The sequence below is a fragment of the Pyxicephalus adspersus genome, chromosome 12 (assembly GCF_032062135.1).
Source record: "Pyxicephalus adspersus chromosome 12, UCB_Pads_2.0, whole genome shotgun sequence".
Lineage (NCBI taxonomy): Eukaryota > Metazoa > Chordata > Amphibia > Anura > Pyxicephalidae > Pyxicephalus > Pyxicephalus adspersus.
Genome location: NC_092869.1, coordinates 28,333,512 through 28,350,771, shown reverse-complemented (window position 1 = coordinate 28,350,771; position 17,260 = coordinate 28,333,512). Strand labels below are relative to the sequence as shown.

General features: G+C 37.9%; 1 protein-coding gene across 2 annotated transcripts; it reads left to right on the top strand.

Annotated features, from left to right (window-relative positions):
• Positions 1-255: 255 nt before the first annotated feature.
• JMJD7 (jumonji domain containing 7) lies at positions 256-6,574 on the top strand. Of its 2 annotated transcripts, XR_011922968.1 has the most exons (9): positions 256-363; positions 557-710; positions 1,546-1,799; positions 3,421-3,477; positions 4,445-4,540; positions 4,925-5,001; positions 5,365-5,582; positions 5,722-5,881; positions 6,154-6,574. XR_011922968.1 is itself a non-coding variant. In XM_072427967.1 (8 exons), the coding sequence occupies exons 1-8, from the start codon at positions 312-314 to the stop codon at positions 6,240-6,242; spliced, it is 939 nt and encodes a 312-aa protein (XP_072284068.1). In that variant the 5' UTR covers positions 256-311; the 3' UTR covers positions 6,243-6,574. The 2 variants fall into 2 exon arrangements, 1 of the variants encoding a protein (XP_072284068.1); XM_072427967.1 differs by lacking the exon at positions 5,365-5,582.
• The last annotated feature ends 10,686 nt before the right edge of the window (positions 6,575-17,260 follow it).

The window sequence follows — 17,260 nt, the reverse complement described above, 5'->3', positions numbered from 1 at the left end:
TCTGTAGGAACCCTGGGGATCCACTGAACCCCGACTGGGAAAAAAAAGCTTTAATGTAAGGTACAGCACATAATTATTATTGAGAGCTCATAGACTACCCTGACTGCCAGCTCCTCACATCACCATAGGTGGCGCTGCAGCACGTCAAGCAGTGCTCTCCATGTCATCGCCTCATATCTCCATAGATGTCGCTGTAGTACTCCCTGTAGTGCTTTCACTGATACTTTCTCAGGTCTCCATAGGTGGCGCTGCAGCCTGGCAGCCCGCTCGCAGACCCAGGTCACGTGACGGAAGCTGGGCCATGTGGGAGAATGGCAGAGGCAGTATGGAGGGCAGTGCAGGAGCTGGCACAGGAAGTCAGGGGTGAGCGCTCACCTGGGCATGGACGGGCAGCAATGCATGAAACACTAACTATAGGAGGGACATTACCAGAAGTACATCTTGGGGGGGGGGGGCTATAAAATAATTATTTATAATTGGGGGTGAGGGATTGTGGGACAAGAGGACGTCACCTGAATAACTTCCCATGTCTGATATCACCTTGTGTCATCTCCAGATCTCCATGGATCTCTCTCCGTCTCCTACCTGGACAATCCCCCGACACCATTGCAGTTCCATCGGGATTGGCTGACTCCAAATAGACCCTGCGTGATACGTAACGCCTTCAACCACTGGCCGGCTCTGCACAAATGGACGTTCGATTACCTCCGGTACGGGAGCTGTAGCTCTGACTTTCTTCAGGTATAGGTGATGTTCTTATATATATTTAAATTAATATGTTGTCTCTGGCACCTGAGAACAGAGCCGGGTTGGATGCTGTGTAGAGTACATAGAAGAGAACAAATCATTAGCAAGATTGTGAGGATGGGGCAACATTGTGGAGGGGTGGTAAGAGTGAGTTATGGGGGTAAAAAGTGAGGTATAAGGGTAAAAGGCAAACTTGGGCAGCTAAGACTGTTCTTTTTTTACCACTTCTTACAGTATCCAAAGTTTATATATTTGCTTTTATTATATAAACCAGTGGCTCTGGGGTTTGCATTTCATGCAAATTAACAAATCTTAAGATTGGCAGATCTTTGAAAAAAAAGGGGAAAGTCTATAAAAGACTCAATATAGCTTTTAATGAAATTTTTTTTTCAGTCAAGTCAGATTTGTGATTCATTTACCTACCTACTGTCTGTACAAAGCTTTAGAATGCAACAAAACCTTAGTGTCAGTGTATAAACCAAGAAAGTATAGAGTCCAGCCTCCAGGTGCATCGGCCAGAGCCGAGGACCACCAGTTGGCGACCGCTGGTTTAAACAGCACCATGGTATCCGTGCGGAACACAACAGTGTGTAATGTGGTGACAACCTCCTGCAGTATTTGTTCCATCATTGAACAGTGAAATCCTGCTATAATATTGTGATTGTAGACAAAGTTACTAATGATATTACTGTATTGAGTCAAACATTTCCAGCTATTTCTAATAATCAGCCATCAGCTGATCTCATTCCTAACCTATCGCAGCAATAATACTGATTATAGAGATGTTCCTTTATACAGGACCCATGTGGGATCCAAGTCCGTGAGTGTGGCTGTTACTCCTAACGGGTATGCTGACGCCGTGTTTGAGAACAAGTTTGTCATGCCAGAGGAGAGATCTATGAAGCTGGCCGATTGCCTGGATATCATCGAGAAGAAAGTCAGCAGCCCAGGAGTGTATTACATCCAGAAACAATGCTCCAATCTGACAGAGGAATTTCCAGAACTGATAGGAGATGTGGAGAGTCATATACCATGGATGAGTGAGGCTCTAGGTAAGTCCCCACTGGAATAGCATTCAGAGAAGCCTGTGATCCGTATGGGGGACATGATCCAGACAAAGCCAGAGCGGTGGACCACCAAAATTGGCGACCGCTGGTCAAGATAAAATGAGGCTCTACGTAAGGTACAGTCATGTTGTTAGACCATGTGGCTGTGGCATAGTGTGGAAAGAGTCATAGAACTTGGATACATATGGCTCTGGGTAAATCCTCTTTGGAATAGGACTGTGTGGTCATAGCACAGTATGGCAGTTCATATACCGAAGATAGGTTAGGCTTGTAGGTAAACCCTTTTAGTGACTGTCATAGCAACGTGTACAGTAAGGTCTTGTTGTTGATAGACCAAGTGGTCTTAGGACAGTGTGGAAAGTCATATATCATAAATGAATGAGGCTCTAGGTAGGTTCGCATTGTAATTAGGACAATGCGGTCTTGGTACATTGGATAGAATCTTGTACCAAGGATGAGTAAGGCTCTAAATAAGCCCTCATTGTGATTGTGTCAAGTGGCTATAACATAGTGTAAGGATTCATATGCAAAATATAGGTAAATCTCTCATGTAGGTTCCCATTGTAATTCAGACCATTCCTCCTGGCACATTGGAAAGAGTCAGGTGGGTAGAAGTTTTAGGTGGGGATTTAAACAGTGGACAGGGATCTTGTGCCAAATTTAGTGCTCTCAGTTGTTGATCCCATAAGAATCCAGTAACCCCTATAATTCTGCTGCTTTCTACCACCTCCTATGCTTTATTCCAATGTCCACCCACTTAGTATGTCCCGTAAGTAAGACTCTGAGTTAGCCCTCATTGTGATAAGTGGCAGGTGGTTGTAGCACTGCCAAGGCAGTAAGTGCAGTTTAGGTACAGTAAGTACTATTTGGACCGTGTGGTTACATTACAGCAGGGTGTGAAGAGCTGTTTAGCTCTCTCCGTTTGTCTTGGTGACTTTATAACAGGTACAGAAAGTGATACTACATTCAAATTTTTGGAGTAACCAAAACAGCAATAAAGATCAGATCTTCCAATGGGGACATTTTCACAACTGGATAACTTGACAACTGGATAACTGAAAAATACGTGTTCTTTTTAGAGATGTTTTCTTTCTGCCTGCTTTGTCTTAAGACAGGAAATAAAAGAAAAAAAAAGTAACAATGTTTTTACTATTTCCTAATTCTATCTAAACTGAACAAAAAAATGTGGTCTTTTAAAAATACTTTAAGCGCTGTTTGATGTAAACCTTTTTCTGTATTATAAATTATTTTTAAGTGTACCACAGCCTGATATGAATAGCATTACTGGTATGCATAATATTTTAAATGTTTCTGTGTATAGTTTGTAATTATATATGTACAGGGGAAGCCATATGCTTATTACAGATGCAGGTTCTCTTTCCTCCTTTGCATGCTACACAAAGAGCGCCCTTACTTTGTCATTGCATTGCAAATCTGTGAGTTACCCACTGCAATAAAACAAATGCACTCCACCTGCTGCTGATCTTTCTTAATAAGTACATACAGTGTTTCACACCTAGGCATGGCTGGAAGGGAAGAATGCTAATTTATAGAGGTACTACTTTCAGCAAAAAAATAACTAAACTGTTTTTTTTCCATCCAATAGGGAAGCACCCAGATGCTGTTAATTTTTGGCTGGGAGAGTCGTCAGCAGTGACTTCATGTGAGTTATATTTACAGCGTCATAGCATTCTTAATGTTAAAAAATTTCTACTGATCTTCTCAGTACATCATTCCAACATACAAGCAATCTGGTGCACGACCTCTCAGACCTCCAAGACTCACAAAGTGGCAGTGAGAGTGTCTTCAACTCTATGTAAGCACCAGGGTGCAGTTTGGAACTTATTTCCACAACCCTCCCCCTTTCCAGCAGCTAGAGAGGAGAGCAAGGAGAGAGCATGGAACTTAGCATAACCAAATCTCATAAGACCATCCATCAAGCGGCAGAGGTGCCTTAGATCTCACACTTGGCACCAGTGACACTAACATTTCTCTGGAGAAATTTCAAATAAAGTTCATTTTTCAATACTCATTTGGTAAAATTAACATTTCAAAATGTTCCCTATATCACAGCAAGTTTTTATTTCTTGAGTTCAGTTAATTTAAAGTGAACCTGCAGCTTTACAATGCAAAGAGAAAAGTTCACTTTACCAAGTTTTCAGTTTCATAAATCGTTGTTAGTGTGTGCCGTAGGTGCAGAGTTTTCCTGTAGGGCAACGGTCCCCAAGCTGTGGTCTGCGGACCACTGGTGGTCCGCACCTCTGGCGGGTGCACCCCCCAGCGGGGTCAGGAGAAGGACCCTGCTTGGGGGGGCACACTGGCCAGAGCTATGTACTATGTCTTCTGTACAGATCGCAGGCTCAGGGAAGTGGGCGGCTTGTGTCTCTGGACCTCTGGCCTGAGCCTGCGATGGTAGAGTGGGTGGGTTCTGGTATTATGATGTCACTCTGGGGCAAGTTTCTTCTCCTTTGAGTGACACGTGGCTCCCTGCACATGCACGATCCAGAGCCTGTAAATTTAGTGGTCCGTAATGTCCAAAAGTTTGGGGACCACTGCTGTAGGGGATAGGTAATGATACTCTATTACTAAATCATTAAATCATTTTTTTTCTTTTCTTTTAAATTTTACAGTACATAAAGATCCCTACGAGAACCTGTATTGTGTCATTTCGGGAGAGAAGCATTTTATTCTTCACCCACCTACTGATCGACCTTTTATCCCATATGGTATGTCAACTATAAAAAAAAGTATTGAAATCTTTATTTCAATGAGAAACAAATATGTCCATTTAAGTTTATTGTAAAGCCAAACCTCAACCAGTACAGAAGAATACGAACCCCTGCCAGATTGATATTGCTGTCTGTGTCAATGTATGGAAGATTACTTCATTTCCTGACTACATTGACACATGGAATCATTGATTTACTAAAGAAAACGGGAATGTTTAATTTGCTAGGGGAATGTCTACTTTTTATAAATAGGGCTGTGTTTAATTCCCGATATTATCATGGACTATCAAATACCCTTTTCTGTTTATTTAATTTTTCATAATACACGGCTGGATTTCCAAAATATTTAAAATTTAATTTGTTCTTACAATTTGTTTTTAGAACTTTACAAGCAAGCAACCTACCAAGTTAATGAAGATGGATCCTTTAAGGTTGTTGAACAGGAATCTGCAGATATGGTAATATATTGACTTTGTAGCTGAGCTCCACTAACTGTCCTCTTCTTATCCAGCGAGAATGCCCTTCCTGGCCTGTGATTTTGTATAGATTATAAAGGATAGGGTGCCAGGATGTAGAGATGCCTCAAGATCTGCCTTTTATTTATCCCATCAAAAGTTTCCTATTAAGTGTTGATGTTTTGTGTTTCAGCCCACAGCCTGGCAGACGACTCCACCAAGTGGGCTCATTGCCAGTTATACAACTCAGGAGAAGCTATGTTCAGATTCTAGTCTTACAATAATACTAATCCCTGATGGAGGAGTTGTGCATTGATTGTTTACTCTTAATCAAACCCCTTTATTTTGCCAAATCTTGAATTCTAGATAAATCCTTGTGTCTTTCACTTCATACAAGCTGAATCTCGCAGAGTTCCCCACATCTATAAGAGCTTCTACATTACAGCAATCATGGAGTCCAATATTTACCCAAATTATTACTTGATAATTCATTTAGAATTACTGAACAGTGGAATTCCAAGGTTAGCCATGGACAACTTGCATCAAGACAAAATAAATATTATCAAATACTCAATGACTTTCAGGTACAAATTATAAGGACATTTTAAGGATGATTTAATTTGTGTGGATATAATTTGTTGACTGTTTAGAATTTTTTATATATTTTTTTAAATAGCACATCCAGCTAAAATATTTTTACAATCATATTTTACGTTTTAACAGGTGCCCTGGATTCCTATTGATCCACTGGATCCAGATCTAGGTACATACCCAGCATACAGTCAAACACAACCACTCCATGTCACTGTCAAAGCCGGAGAAATGCTGTACCTACCTTCTCTGTGGTTTCACCATGTGCGTCAGTCCCATGGCTGCATTGCAGGTAATAAGTAGTTTTTTAAAAATTGAGATGTATCAGGATGAAAAATTAAAGTAAAAAACACTGCATTGGCCACCAATGCTGGGGGAAGGGAAGTGGGAGATAAATCAGACCCGATCATTTTGTACATCTGTCTTAGTTTCTTTTAATGAATCTTTCTGAACATATTATGCCTGGTGGTAAATTTTATTGTACATCATAATGATATTTTATTGGTTTGCTGCCCTCTGACAAGTGTAATATAACCCTTACTGACCCTTTTCTTCTTTCAACAGTAAATTACTGGTACGACATGGAGTACGACATCAAATATCATTATTTCCAGCTCCTTGACTCTCTTGCTAATGTCATCAAAAATTCCTGAAAGAACAGAAAGCATGAAGCGGAGGTGAAAAGATAAAATAACTGTCTGTATGCTGCTGTATTAAATTCCAACACAATGGAAGATTATAAAAAAAAATTGCTTATGAAAGCAGAAAATAGAATGTGTGTGTGGAGCATCTCAGGAGAATACTGAATTCCACCTGATTTTGGTAATGTGTGAATACACCGGATATCGGATATTGGTCATGTGTAAATAAAATGTGCCATCATAATATAGCTGTTACTGATTGTACAATCGAACTTGTGTGGCCAGTTTAAAACAGAATTGGTCTGCAATACCATACAATAAAAACCTCCCAACTTTGTTGCCCATTTAGTTATTCCACCTTACTTTGTTTAAAGTAATCACATCTGTGTAAAATAAAAAACACAATTTCCCCTTTTTCTGGATAAACTTAGTATTAACAGTAGCCATGCATAGTTGAACCATGTCCTGTTCAGAGGGAGAGCTGCATATGTCAGGAAAATGTATTTTCATCCTACTGTCATATCATCTGCCAGGCAACCAGAAGCCAAGAAAATGCAATCTACCACAACTGCAGCCACTGCTACGGCTTTTCAGATGACAGCCTGCCTGACCAGGATGTAAATCTGACATCTAATATACCATACGGCTCATGCAACTGAAGTCTTATCCTGTGTGTTTTATCTCTTCAATTCCTTAGCTTTGGGCAGGACACATGATATCACGATCTTTATGCTAGGACTGCCCAATTCAAAGTGTAAATATAAAGTCAAAAAATGTTTCTCTAGTTTTGGATACATAAAAAATTGGTAAAGATTAGACCCTCTGTCACATTTTTATCACTCTGTGTCCCCAGTGGGCAGATTCACTCCATTTATTTTTCATGGTATCACTGGGACATAAAGTGAGGGCTAACCCAACATTTTGCGCTGTTATCAGAGCAATAGGTGAGGAAAAAATCCTTCAATGAAGAGACCTGTTTGGAGACAACCAAAATAAATGCTAAGACTTCTGCTAGTACATTATACAAAGGTTTTCCGTTTACATACAAAAATGTTATGTAAAATACATTATGTTGTTATCTTGTATTTATATAGTGCCAACATATTAGGCAGTGCTGTACAAAGTCCATAGTCATGTTGTAGCTGTCCCTCAGAGGGGCTCACAATCTAATGTCCCTACCATAGTCATATGTCATTAATACAGTTTATGGTTAATTTTGGGTGGAAGCCAGTTAACCAAATTGCATGTTTTTGGAATGTGGGAGGAAACCGGACTATTCAGAGGAAACCGACGCAAACACAGGGAGAACCTGCAAACTCCATGCAGATATTCTCCTGGCTGACATGCGAACCCTGGGACCCAGCGCTGCAAAGGCCAGAGAGCTAACCACTGAGCTAAGACCAAGGTTTACTTGTGAGCACGTTCTCTACATCAAAATATTCTATTATTAAATAATAATAATTAGGAAAAAACTATTTTTTAATCCTCCTCCAATCTAGATATTACTGATAAAACATTGTATATCCAGTTCTACATTGACACCTCTAGAGGTCATTATATTCATATCATATATTTAGATTTGTTGATTCTCTGTCCCTCAGTTATAAACTGATGATTTTATTTTGTGATATATAAAACAATGAAAAAAGTAAAAGAAAAGCAAAACTGATTATGAAAAAAATTCAATCATTACTATCAAATACTGTCATTATTCTGCTCAATACTATCATTAAAAACAGTTATGATATTTAATTACCAGGATTTTAAAGTTGTCACAAGAGCAATAGGTTAAAACAAACAATGTAATGGGCACACATTTGGGTGACAACCTACCCTTTTTTCAGGGAGATTTATTCTCTTTCTCTTCTGTCTTTGGAAAAAGGAAATCTCCCAAGAGACGAGACATCAAAAATAAATGAGTATCAGTTTTATCTCTTCTTTAAAAACTGAAAAGTGATTTTTAGCTATTTATATAAAATATTCTAGTCTGTTCAGATTCAATATAAACATAAATATAGGTGAATACATCTTGAAAAAATCTTTGTCATATCAGATTTGTTAGTGGATGGATTAAATAAAAAGGTGAACGCTATTGGGGGGGGGTCTGTTCTTAAAAATACTTTTTCACCCATTACTTTTAATGAATAAACTTTTTTTTATTCATACATTTTTCTTGTTGAATGTGAAAAAAGTTGTATGAAAACATGTCAATCTGCTCTGAGGCACTACACCAGTGTTCTTTGACCTTTTTCAACATCAGGAAACCATTGAAACATTTTTCAGGTCTTCAGGGAACCCCTGCTATAATTAGTATATCCACAACTCACAGTATTTTAGTGTGGTTGTCAGTAGGATGAATGTGAAAAAAACAAAAAAATCATTGGTATCGGTTAAGAGAGAGGTCCAAACAGCTCCTTAATCAAGAAATTCCTAGCAAATATTCCTTCTCTCATCTCACAAATGTATTACTCTGCAAATATCTTTCTGCATTGGTGCAAGTTACTTACTTTTCTGTTTTACTGCTTTTTTGTAGCTAAAGTCTACCTAATTGTACTTTATTGCTTTTCATGTATTTAAAATGATGCCTTACAAAATTGTGTGAAATGAATTTATCAGAAATGAATCAGACAGGGAGATATTTGCCTGTACTCAATCATATTGGGAATCATTGAGATCAACCTGTGACCTCTGAATCTATTGTGTTGAGCTGAAGGGTGAATGGGGTATAAGGAAATACTCAGCAAAGAATACAATATTTATATTGTTGGTCAAGAAGTAGCAATGCTGTTTAAGGCAGCGGTTGCCAACCGGTGGTTCGTGGAATAGTGAAGATGGACCTGGCTGGGTGGGGGGGGGCACACCAGCCAGAGCCGCGGACTATGTCCCCCATATAAATCGCAGGCTCTGGCTGTTGGGTGGGTTGTGTCTCTCAGACCTGCAATGGGAGAATGGGTGGGTTCAGGCATCATGACATCACTATGGGGGAAGTTTCCTCCCCTTTGAGTGACACACAGCTCCCCAGGCATGCTCAGTCCAGAGTCCAAAAGGTTGCCGACCACTGGTTAAGGGTACATTAAGGTAATATTAAGGTATTAGGTACATTTCTAAAAGTCAAATGCGCTTCTTACTGCCTACTACAGAACCCTACACAGCCCAAGAAGTTGCTCGTATGGTTGCATCACTTGAATAGATTATGTTGCCTTTTTGTACATTGTTTAACATATTCACACAAGCTAAAGCACTTGAACAAACAAATAAAATACAGTACAAAAATAAGTATTGCCTTACTATGCATTGAAGTGCAGCCCATGTGTATCAGAGCTGTGTTGCTCAGTTAATCGGGAAGCCATTCAAAATACTAAATAAAATGGCAAGACCTTAATGCAAAATTGTGATACCACTTTGTTTGTGTTTTTTATATAAAATGCAAGCATCCTAATGAAAATAATAAATAAAACAACACTATCCTGTAAAATGACCAGCTTTATACTTATGTTTGTGGCAGATATTTTACTAAATCTTTGCTGTCTGGTTGTCACAGCTTTTTAGGGTTTCCCACTGGGCCCTATAGCATGTCCTCCCCTGGGGACCTAATTCCTCCTGCTGACTTGCACGTTATTTTTTGCAAAGTGTATTTTCACAATGTTCACTAAACAATGAGAATTATCATTTGCAAGGAAATAATTTACCTTTATAAGTTAACAACCTATTTTTTTCAGTAAATTACATGATTCAGTAAAAAGCATGATATCTTCTAAATATAAAAAGGCAAAGTTATAACCCAACAAGAGTAAAAACATGAAAAGAACAATAGTGATGTACACCCTCCACCTTTCATGTCATTCACATAAAACACACCTCAGTAATTTTATTTAATCTAGAACATTTCAGGCTGTAAATACGTATAGTAGTCATACTCAAACATGGCAAAGTCATCCGTGTAAACTTTTAGAAGTTGCCCTAAAAGGTTAAGAGGAAGGTTTTCAGGTACTGCCTATTTTTTTCTTCATTTGTATGACTTTCATTTGAGTGATGTTTCATGCTTGGGTTCTCTGGTGCTTTGATGGTCTTGAAAACAAAATCTTTTTTCTAGGTAAACCATATTGAAGATTGACTATTACTGATGTTAGCTATGTATTCACTTCAAGAAACAGCTGCATTCCAAGCTATTCCTACTTGTCATCTCCTCAGCTCTGTGTGCATTGCTTCTTAATATCAAAGGATTCAGAGTCTATAGTACAAATAGTAAGTATTTCTTGATGTAAGAAAAAAAAAATATTACGTAACGAGTGAATACAGTTATCATTCCATACAATTCTTATTGTCCATGTAGGTATTGTACGATTCTCCTTATTGAATAATACATTAGTAGTGGTAGCAGCCAATATGTATGGCTAGGTCATTTCCTGTTTAGCTAGACACTCATAAAGATTTAGACTCTATGACTGACCTTATACATTGAAGGTCACTGCCAGATTTGGGTTCAAAGATACCTCATTTATTGGGTCAGCCTGCTTTTCAATCAACAGTGGTCTGTGTACAGGGGCCTAATATAAGTGACCTCTACTGCCTCTTGTATTTGCAATAAACCTAGAGCCATTAGCGAAATTGGTCAGTATGGATCCTGCATTGCAGCGATCAAAATGAATGTCCTGGATAAAAAAGTATTGTGGTACGCATATGATATATATACCTACAGGGTCAGACCTGTAACAAGCCATTTTATTATGACTTTTTCAGTCAGAATATTGTAACCATTTTCTTCCCAGCAAAAGCAGATGACCAGTTTTTTGGGGATTGGGGTAATTTCTAACTTTGGAAAGATTTCTGGTTTAGAGCAGAACTAAATCTTGCGATATTCACTTTGTCCCCGTTCCATCTCAGGGCACCACCATCTTTTGCTTTTTGCCAGATATCTGGAGTGATCAGGCAGGTAGGAGGGAATTTTGTAGAAAGGACATTGCTATGAAAGGTCTGATCATGAAAACATAAAAGTAGAACTTTAATTCCGCTTTAACATAATATACCATATTGATTTGTTTAAAAAGATTTTTTTTTTACAAACCCTTCAGAATACATTACCAAACGCTAATGCAAAAAATAACTCTGTACTAACCTTGTTTTTACGGTGTCATTCCTTAACTAGAAACTTCTGGTTGGCTATTCTCTGCCTTTAAACTTATTAATTGTATCTCAACTTACACAATAATATGGGTGGGTCCTTTACAAATGTGGAGAAGGTTGTTTTCACCAAAGGTGGTAACCCAAGAACTGTAAGAAGGAATGGTTTCCCGTGTTCCCAGCCTGAGAGGTATAATGAGAAGGTGAGTTTTTGGGGGGGATAGAGAAAAGACAGACTTTTTTAGGGCACAGAGTTTTTTTTTTTCATAAAACAATAAATTTTATTTTAATCGAAAATATTCTAAAACTAGACAGAGATGACCTATGCTACGACAGAGATGACCTATGCTATGCTAGACCTATGACCTATGCTTTCGTGTTTCCCCGAAAATATGACCTACCCCGAAAATAAGACCTAGCACTCCCCCCCCCCCAACCTGCCCTAATATAAGACCTACCCCGAAAATAAGACCTAGTAGAAAAAGAAAAAAAAAATACTCACCGAGCGGGAGACAGCGGGCGTACACACTCCGGAGCCGCACAAGCCGATGCTTGCCTTGTAGTTCCGGCTCCTGTCACAGGCGGAGTGATATTACATGCACTTCGCCTGTCAGAAGCCAGGAACTCGGCTCTTCTGATAAGGTAAGTTTTTTTTTTTTTATTTTAACCAGCACAATTACGGTATAAAAATAAAAAAAATAAATAAAAATGTGAGCAATCATTGCCCCAGCCACATTTTGTGCTGATTTTAGGTTTGTAAGGACAAGCTGGCTGATTTAATACAGTAACAGTGCAAGAAGAGAAATTCTGAATTCAGTAACCAATACCGGTAGCAATGAATCAATGAAGAGTTTAATTTACAATTGGGTCGCCATATAAAACTCTCAAATGTACATTGTTCTACATGAATATGGTAAGTGTTTTTTTCCATTAAAAAAGTATATAAGACCTAGTGTTTTTGGAAGCCCAAAAAAATATAAGACAGTGTCTTATTTTCGGGGAAACACGGTAGTCCTAGTGCTAACATAGGAAAACTAAGCTAGGTAACGGGTAAGCGTACGGTACAAGTAGTTTTGGTCCTGTTCAGACAGCAATAGTTTTGTTTCCCACCCAATGCGTTTCGCCTAATAAGGCTTCCTCAGGGGTTTGTTGGGGAGACTTGGTAGTATTGCTGAAATCTTTTCTGTGGAGGCCAGTTGTCCTCATACTATTTGTGAAATGATTCGGTTATAAAAGCCGTAGTGCTTAGGAGAAGCAAAGTAAGGGCTAGCCCTATTGTTAGAGATAGAACATCCTTTGTATGGCTTTAAAAAGCGTTTAGGTGATGATTCCTTAGTAGGTAAATTTTTACTGAATATATAGATATTGAGATCTGGTAGTGGGTTCTATATTTGTGCTCAGATAAAAGATGGTAGGTATACCCATATATGCAGCAGTGTGTTAGCTGGGGAGTGGTGTCCACATGATATGCAGTACTGTGTTTGTTCTACGTGGTGGTATAGTTGTGGGCCGCGGGTAACCATCTAAAGGCTAACCTTTACAAATGTAACAATGCAGTCATCGCCATTGATCCTTACATTCTATACCTTCACAACTTTTCGTATACTCCACAACCCCCAGGGTCATGGACAGGTGCTGTTCGTGGCTAGTGAGTTGGGGACACAGATGACAGAGTGCAGGCAGGGAGTGTAGTCAAAGTCATTGGGCTCTATTTATAAAACAGGGAAATCTGACATTCTCTTAAACATTTCTGTTGGGAATCAATTCCTTCCATTGAAACACCTGGAAGATTCTCATATACTTTTTTGTTACATGTATGAGGAATTTCCTGAGGAAGCTGACAAGTGTCTTCAAGACACATAAAAATATTGGCCTAGAGAGCACATACCTGTCTAACATCTAGGAGGCTGGTATAGGCCATGTTACCATGTATGTAACTTCACCAGACTGTTATTTGCTCTCCTTTTTTTTTTACTACCGTCCTACAGACCCAAACAGCAATTCATAATTCAACTTCTTTTTTAGTTCCAAGGAGTTCGTTCATCAGTCCACATGATAGTTTTTTTTACCTTTTGTATCCCAATTGTATTCCTTTACCTGGCCAGTAAATTCTGGTTGAATTTTTGCAATTATGTGTCCTGTTTTCCATGTAGTAATAGTGACTAGGTGTGTGCAGATATGGTTAAATTCCTTCCTAGTCTTACTCAGCATCACATGTTTTATACCATTTACCTCTAAAACTCAAATGTCTTCTACACATTAATGGTTTTGTATAAGTTGCATTAGGAATGGGAGCACAAACTGTTGTGGGTCACCCCTCGGCAGGTGACACAGGATTCCAAGAATGTGGCTCCTGGTCTTCACCAGAGCACCCCACAAAGAGTGATAGTCCAGTGACCTTAGTAGCCACTAGGCTACTTTTCTGCAAGGAGGTCACTAGGTGGTGGCCCCAGGTTAAAGCTAATCAGGCAGGAACACATAGAGTCAAGGTGGAGAAGTTAACAGTCTAATGTCAGGGCAGGCTGCAATCACAGGCTGATCACAGTTGTGTAACAGGTTGAGGTCGTTTACAGGACAATGGCAGAGAAGTTCTTAATAAACATTTGGAAGAAAATGGGAAAGCCCAAAATTTACTGGACTCAGGAGATGGCTATTTCCAATTAGCCAAAACATTTTCAGGATTAATAGAAATTTGTTCGATCTCTAACTATGTAAATATATATGATATGGAGCTACTATGAAAACTATGAAGTCCCTGAATTTTGTATGGTCACCAAAAATGCTTGGGATGTAAGGGGCATATGTTCCCCCCCAAAATGTAACAAATATTGTTAAAGTGTATGCTTCATTTACTTATTGAATATTCGCTGATTGATCTTTTCGGTTAAATGCAAGGGGCCTTAACATAGTATTGTGCTCAGAATTATTGGGGGGTAGATTAGGCTGACTTTTAAGAGCATGTCCTGAGAGAAAAAATAATCCCACCTAAACTCCCCTTAATATTCCAACTTAATCCGCACTTGTTTTAGTATACTGCTTTAGTATCATTTAATTTACTTTAATGATGAAAATAGACCAGAATTAGATAACTCTATATACAACAAATATTTATATGACGATATAAAAAATAAAAAGTACATAAAAATATTATTCACCTGCAATAGTTTGAAAACTAATAGAAACTTGCCTGAATAAAAGAAAAATAGCTTGTAAATTAGAAATGTAAATGCCTTTTTAATCCATATTTGTGGAAAACAATTGTAAATAGAATGTTACTCATACTCACAGACATACAAGGTCCCAGTACAGAGAGTGCAACCAGGCAAAACGCAGCCACTGACACCATCCTGGATACAGCTGCATGCACTGCTGCACTCAATGTTTCCAAATTTAGTCCAGGTATATATTTGTACAATGACACTTTGTATGGCTAAAGGAAAAAACAAAAGGTGTTCATGAAGGAGATCACAAAGCATCAAACTTTAAAAACTTGACACCCGTTAAACTGCAACCTCCAAGCTTTGTTCATTTGGAGTTTTTTTATATTATTATATTATATTATTATAATATTAGTAAGCAATGCAAATTTTTGTAGTGTTTTGTGGTTGAACAAAATAAATTTATTGAAATGAAAAATATTTTGTGCTTATTACCTATAGCATTATTATTATTACTATTATTATCCTGTATTTATAAAGTGCCAACAAATTATGCAGTCAAGTACAGTAAATAGGGGTTGCAAATGATAGACAGATGCAGACTGTGTCTCGACATTAAGAAAGCATAGTAATCTCTAATATTCTCTTACTGTAAATTTATTAATTCAACCCTGCATAGGCGTCCCCTTTGCTTCTGTCCCTTCTTGCAGTTACTTGGTGCACTCTGGCTATAGTACACTGTGGAAGGAATGACGTCAGACACATAAGGACAAATACTATCATTAAATAGTGTATCTAATTATTCTTTGCTTAAATTATTGCAATATATATTAAAAGTTGCTCTTGTTGTATTGATTTTTGATTTAGTACCTTGTGCAATAATTGAACTTTAGACTGTATTTGTGGATAAAAGATGCCTAGAAGTTTTTCAATGCTAATAACTGAATGCCCCTAGGACAAAACAATATCACAAACATTTGGTATGATTCTTTGTAAGTATGTGTCACAATTTTATATTCACAGATCAAATAAATGTTCCTAACCGGTGGTGAGCAATGAATGTAATGTGTACCTTATGTTTAGCTGTCTAATGCTATACAGCAATGTTTGCTACAATGGAAGGTTCTCTTAAACTCTCTGCACCCCTTCCCATATCACCTGCACTTAGTAGATCAAAATGTACCTGAAAAAAAAATGAGAACTTTACTTCTTTTTCTTTCATCTTCAGGGTGTGATTTCGCTGTCCTTTCAGGAAAATTCTTACGACACTTCAGTTGATTCTGATTGTTTTTCTCCTTCTAACTATTGGTGATTCAGGAAAAAGGCCCACAGAGTTTAAATTTTGCTTTAAATATCTTTGCTACTATGATCACTGAACTGTATGTTCAGAAAAAAACATTTGCAGTACAATTTTTTCACTTATTATAACTTTTAGGCCCTGAATTTATAGAACCACTCAGCTCTAAAATCTTGTTAGGAGCTGACAACATACAACATTTTTATGGACTGGTGGAGCCAGCTCTGCCCAATTTTACTATGGTAAAGTACTTTATTAACCTTCATTCTTTATCTTTCAGAACATAATATGTTAATGACTAAGTGATACCATGGTAAGAACTAGGAGAAGTAATTGCTCTCCTTGAAATAACCAGGGAAGTGCGAACAGGACACAAGAAAGTTCTTAATTTCAGATATGATCTACTCATAATATTGCACTTCCTAAAAAGGAATAATAAAACACAATGATATGTTGTCCTCCAAGTAAGGTTGGAGTTTACCTTTAACAATTTATCATTTCCTATACTAAGCTGATTCATATATTCTATTTATTTTAATAACCAATCCATTGCTTTTTAGTACACGTAGACTTTTCTAGCACTCAAAAAAAAAGGCTTGGATAAATACCTTATTTTCCATTTTCCAATTTCCATTAGTAAGACTTGGCCTTCTAAGAATCAGTATTCAGTTCTGGCTCATTATTAACATATGATTGAAGTAACTACAGAAGTGTGAGCTTCATACAGCCCTATGTGACAAAATGTTCTTTCATTAAAGTCTAGGTAAAGTCAAAATTTCATTTTCATTTTGGATAAAGCAGAGAATAGTTTGAAGCTATCATTTTTTATTTGCTTTCTGTGTGACATTGGGGAGATTGTCATTGACTTGTAGACACAACAGGTAGGTAAAGGATGATTTGCCCTTTTTTCTGGTGACAACCCTGTGTGACAACCCTGGTGACAACCCTAAATGTGTTATTTGCCCCAACTTTCATTCCCATTTTCACAGACTTTACAGGAGACTTGAATTTACTTGCTTGTTTTCATTTACTTGTTTAAAAACCAGAATGAAATCTAACACAATTAATTGCTCAGGAAGAAATTACTTTTTATTTGGTAAAATTTGGCAATTTTTATTTGGCAAGTTATAGCCACACGGACAAGTGAGCAAGGCAGGCACATCTTACTTAACCTCCTTAGATACCTTGGTTCATATTTGTATCAGTTTATATTTGAGTATATGCTGTAAAAAATATTTCTTAAGTACATATTTAGCTGTTTGCCTGGGGTTCTGCTTTATTTTCTTCTTCATCTGTCATGTACTGATTTTTGTATTTCACAAAAGCTTGCTTTTTTCTGAACTCCCATTGAGGACTGTAATACATGGCTGGTTTACATGCAAACAGTATTTAGGAAAGCCCTTCTTTTAGTACTCCCATATGATCTGTTAAAATGAAAACACTTAACGCGGTAA

Coding starts and splice junctions, on each gene's coding strand:
- JMJD7 (XM_072427967.1), top strand. CDS start 312: ATGGCAGAGGCAGTATGGAGGGCAGTGCAGGAGCTGGCACAGGAAGTC. Junction 711..1,545: donor TGGACGTTCGATTACCTCCG/GTACGGGAGCTG, acceptor TCCTTTATACAG/GACCCATGTGGGATCCAAGT. Junction 1,800..3,420: donor ATGGATGAGTGAGGCTCTAG/GTAAGTCCCCAC, acceptor TCCATCCAATAG/GGAAGCACCCAGATGCTGTT.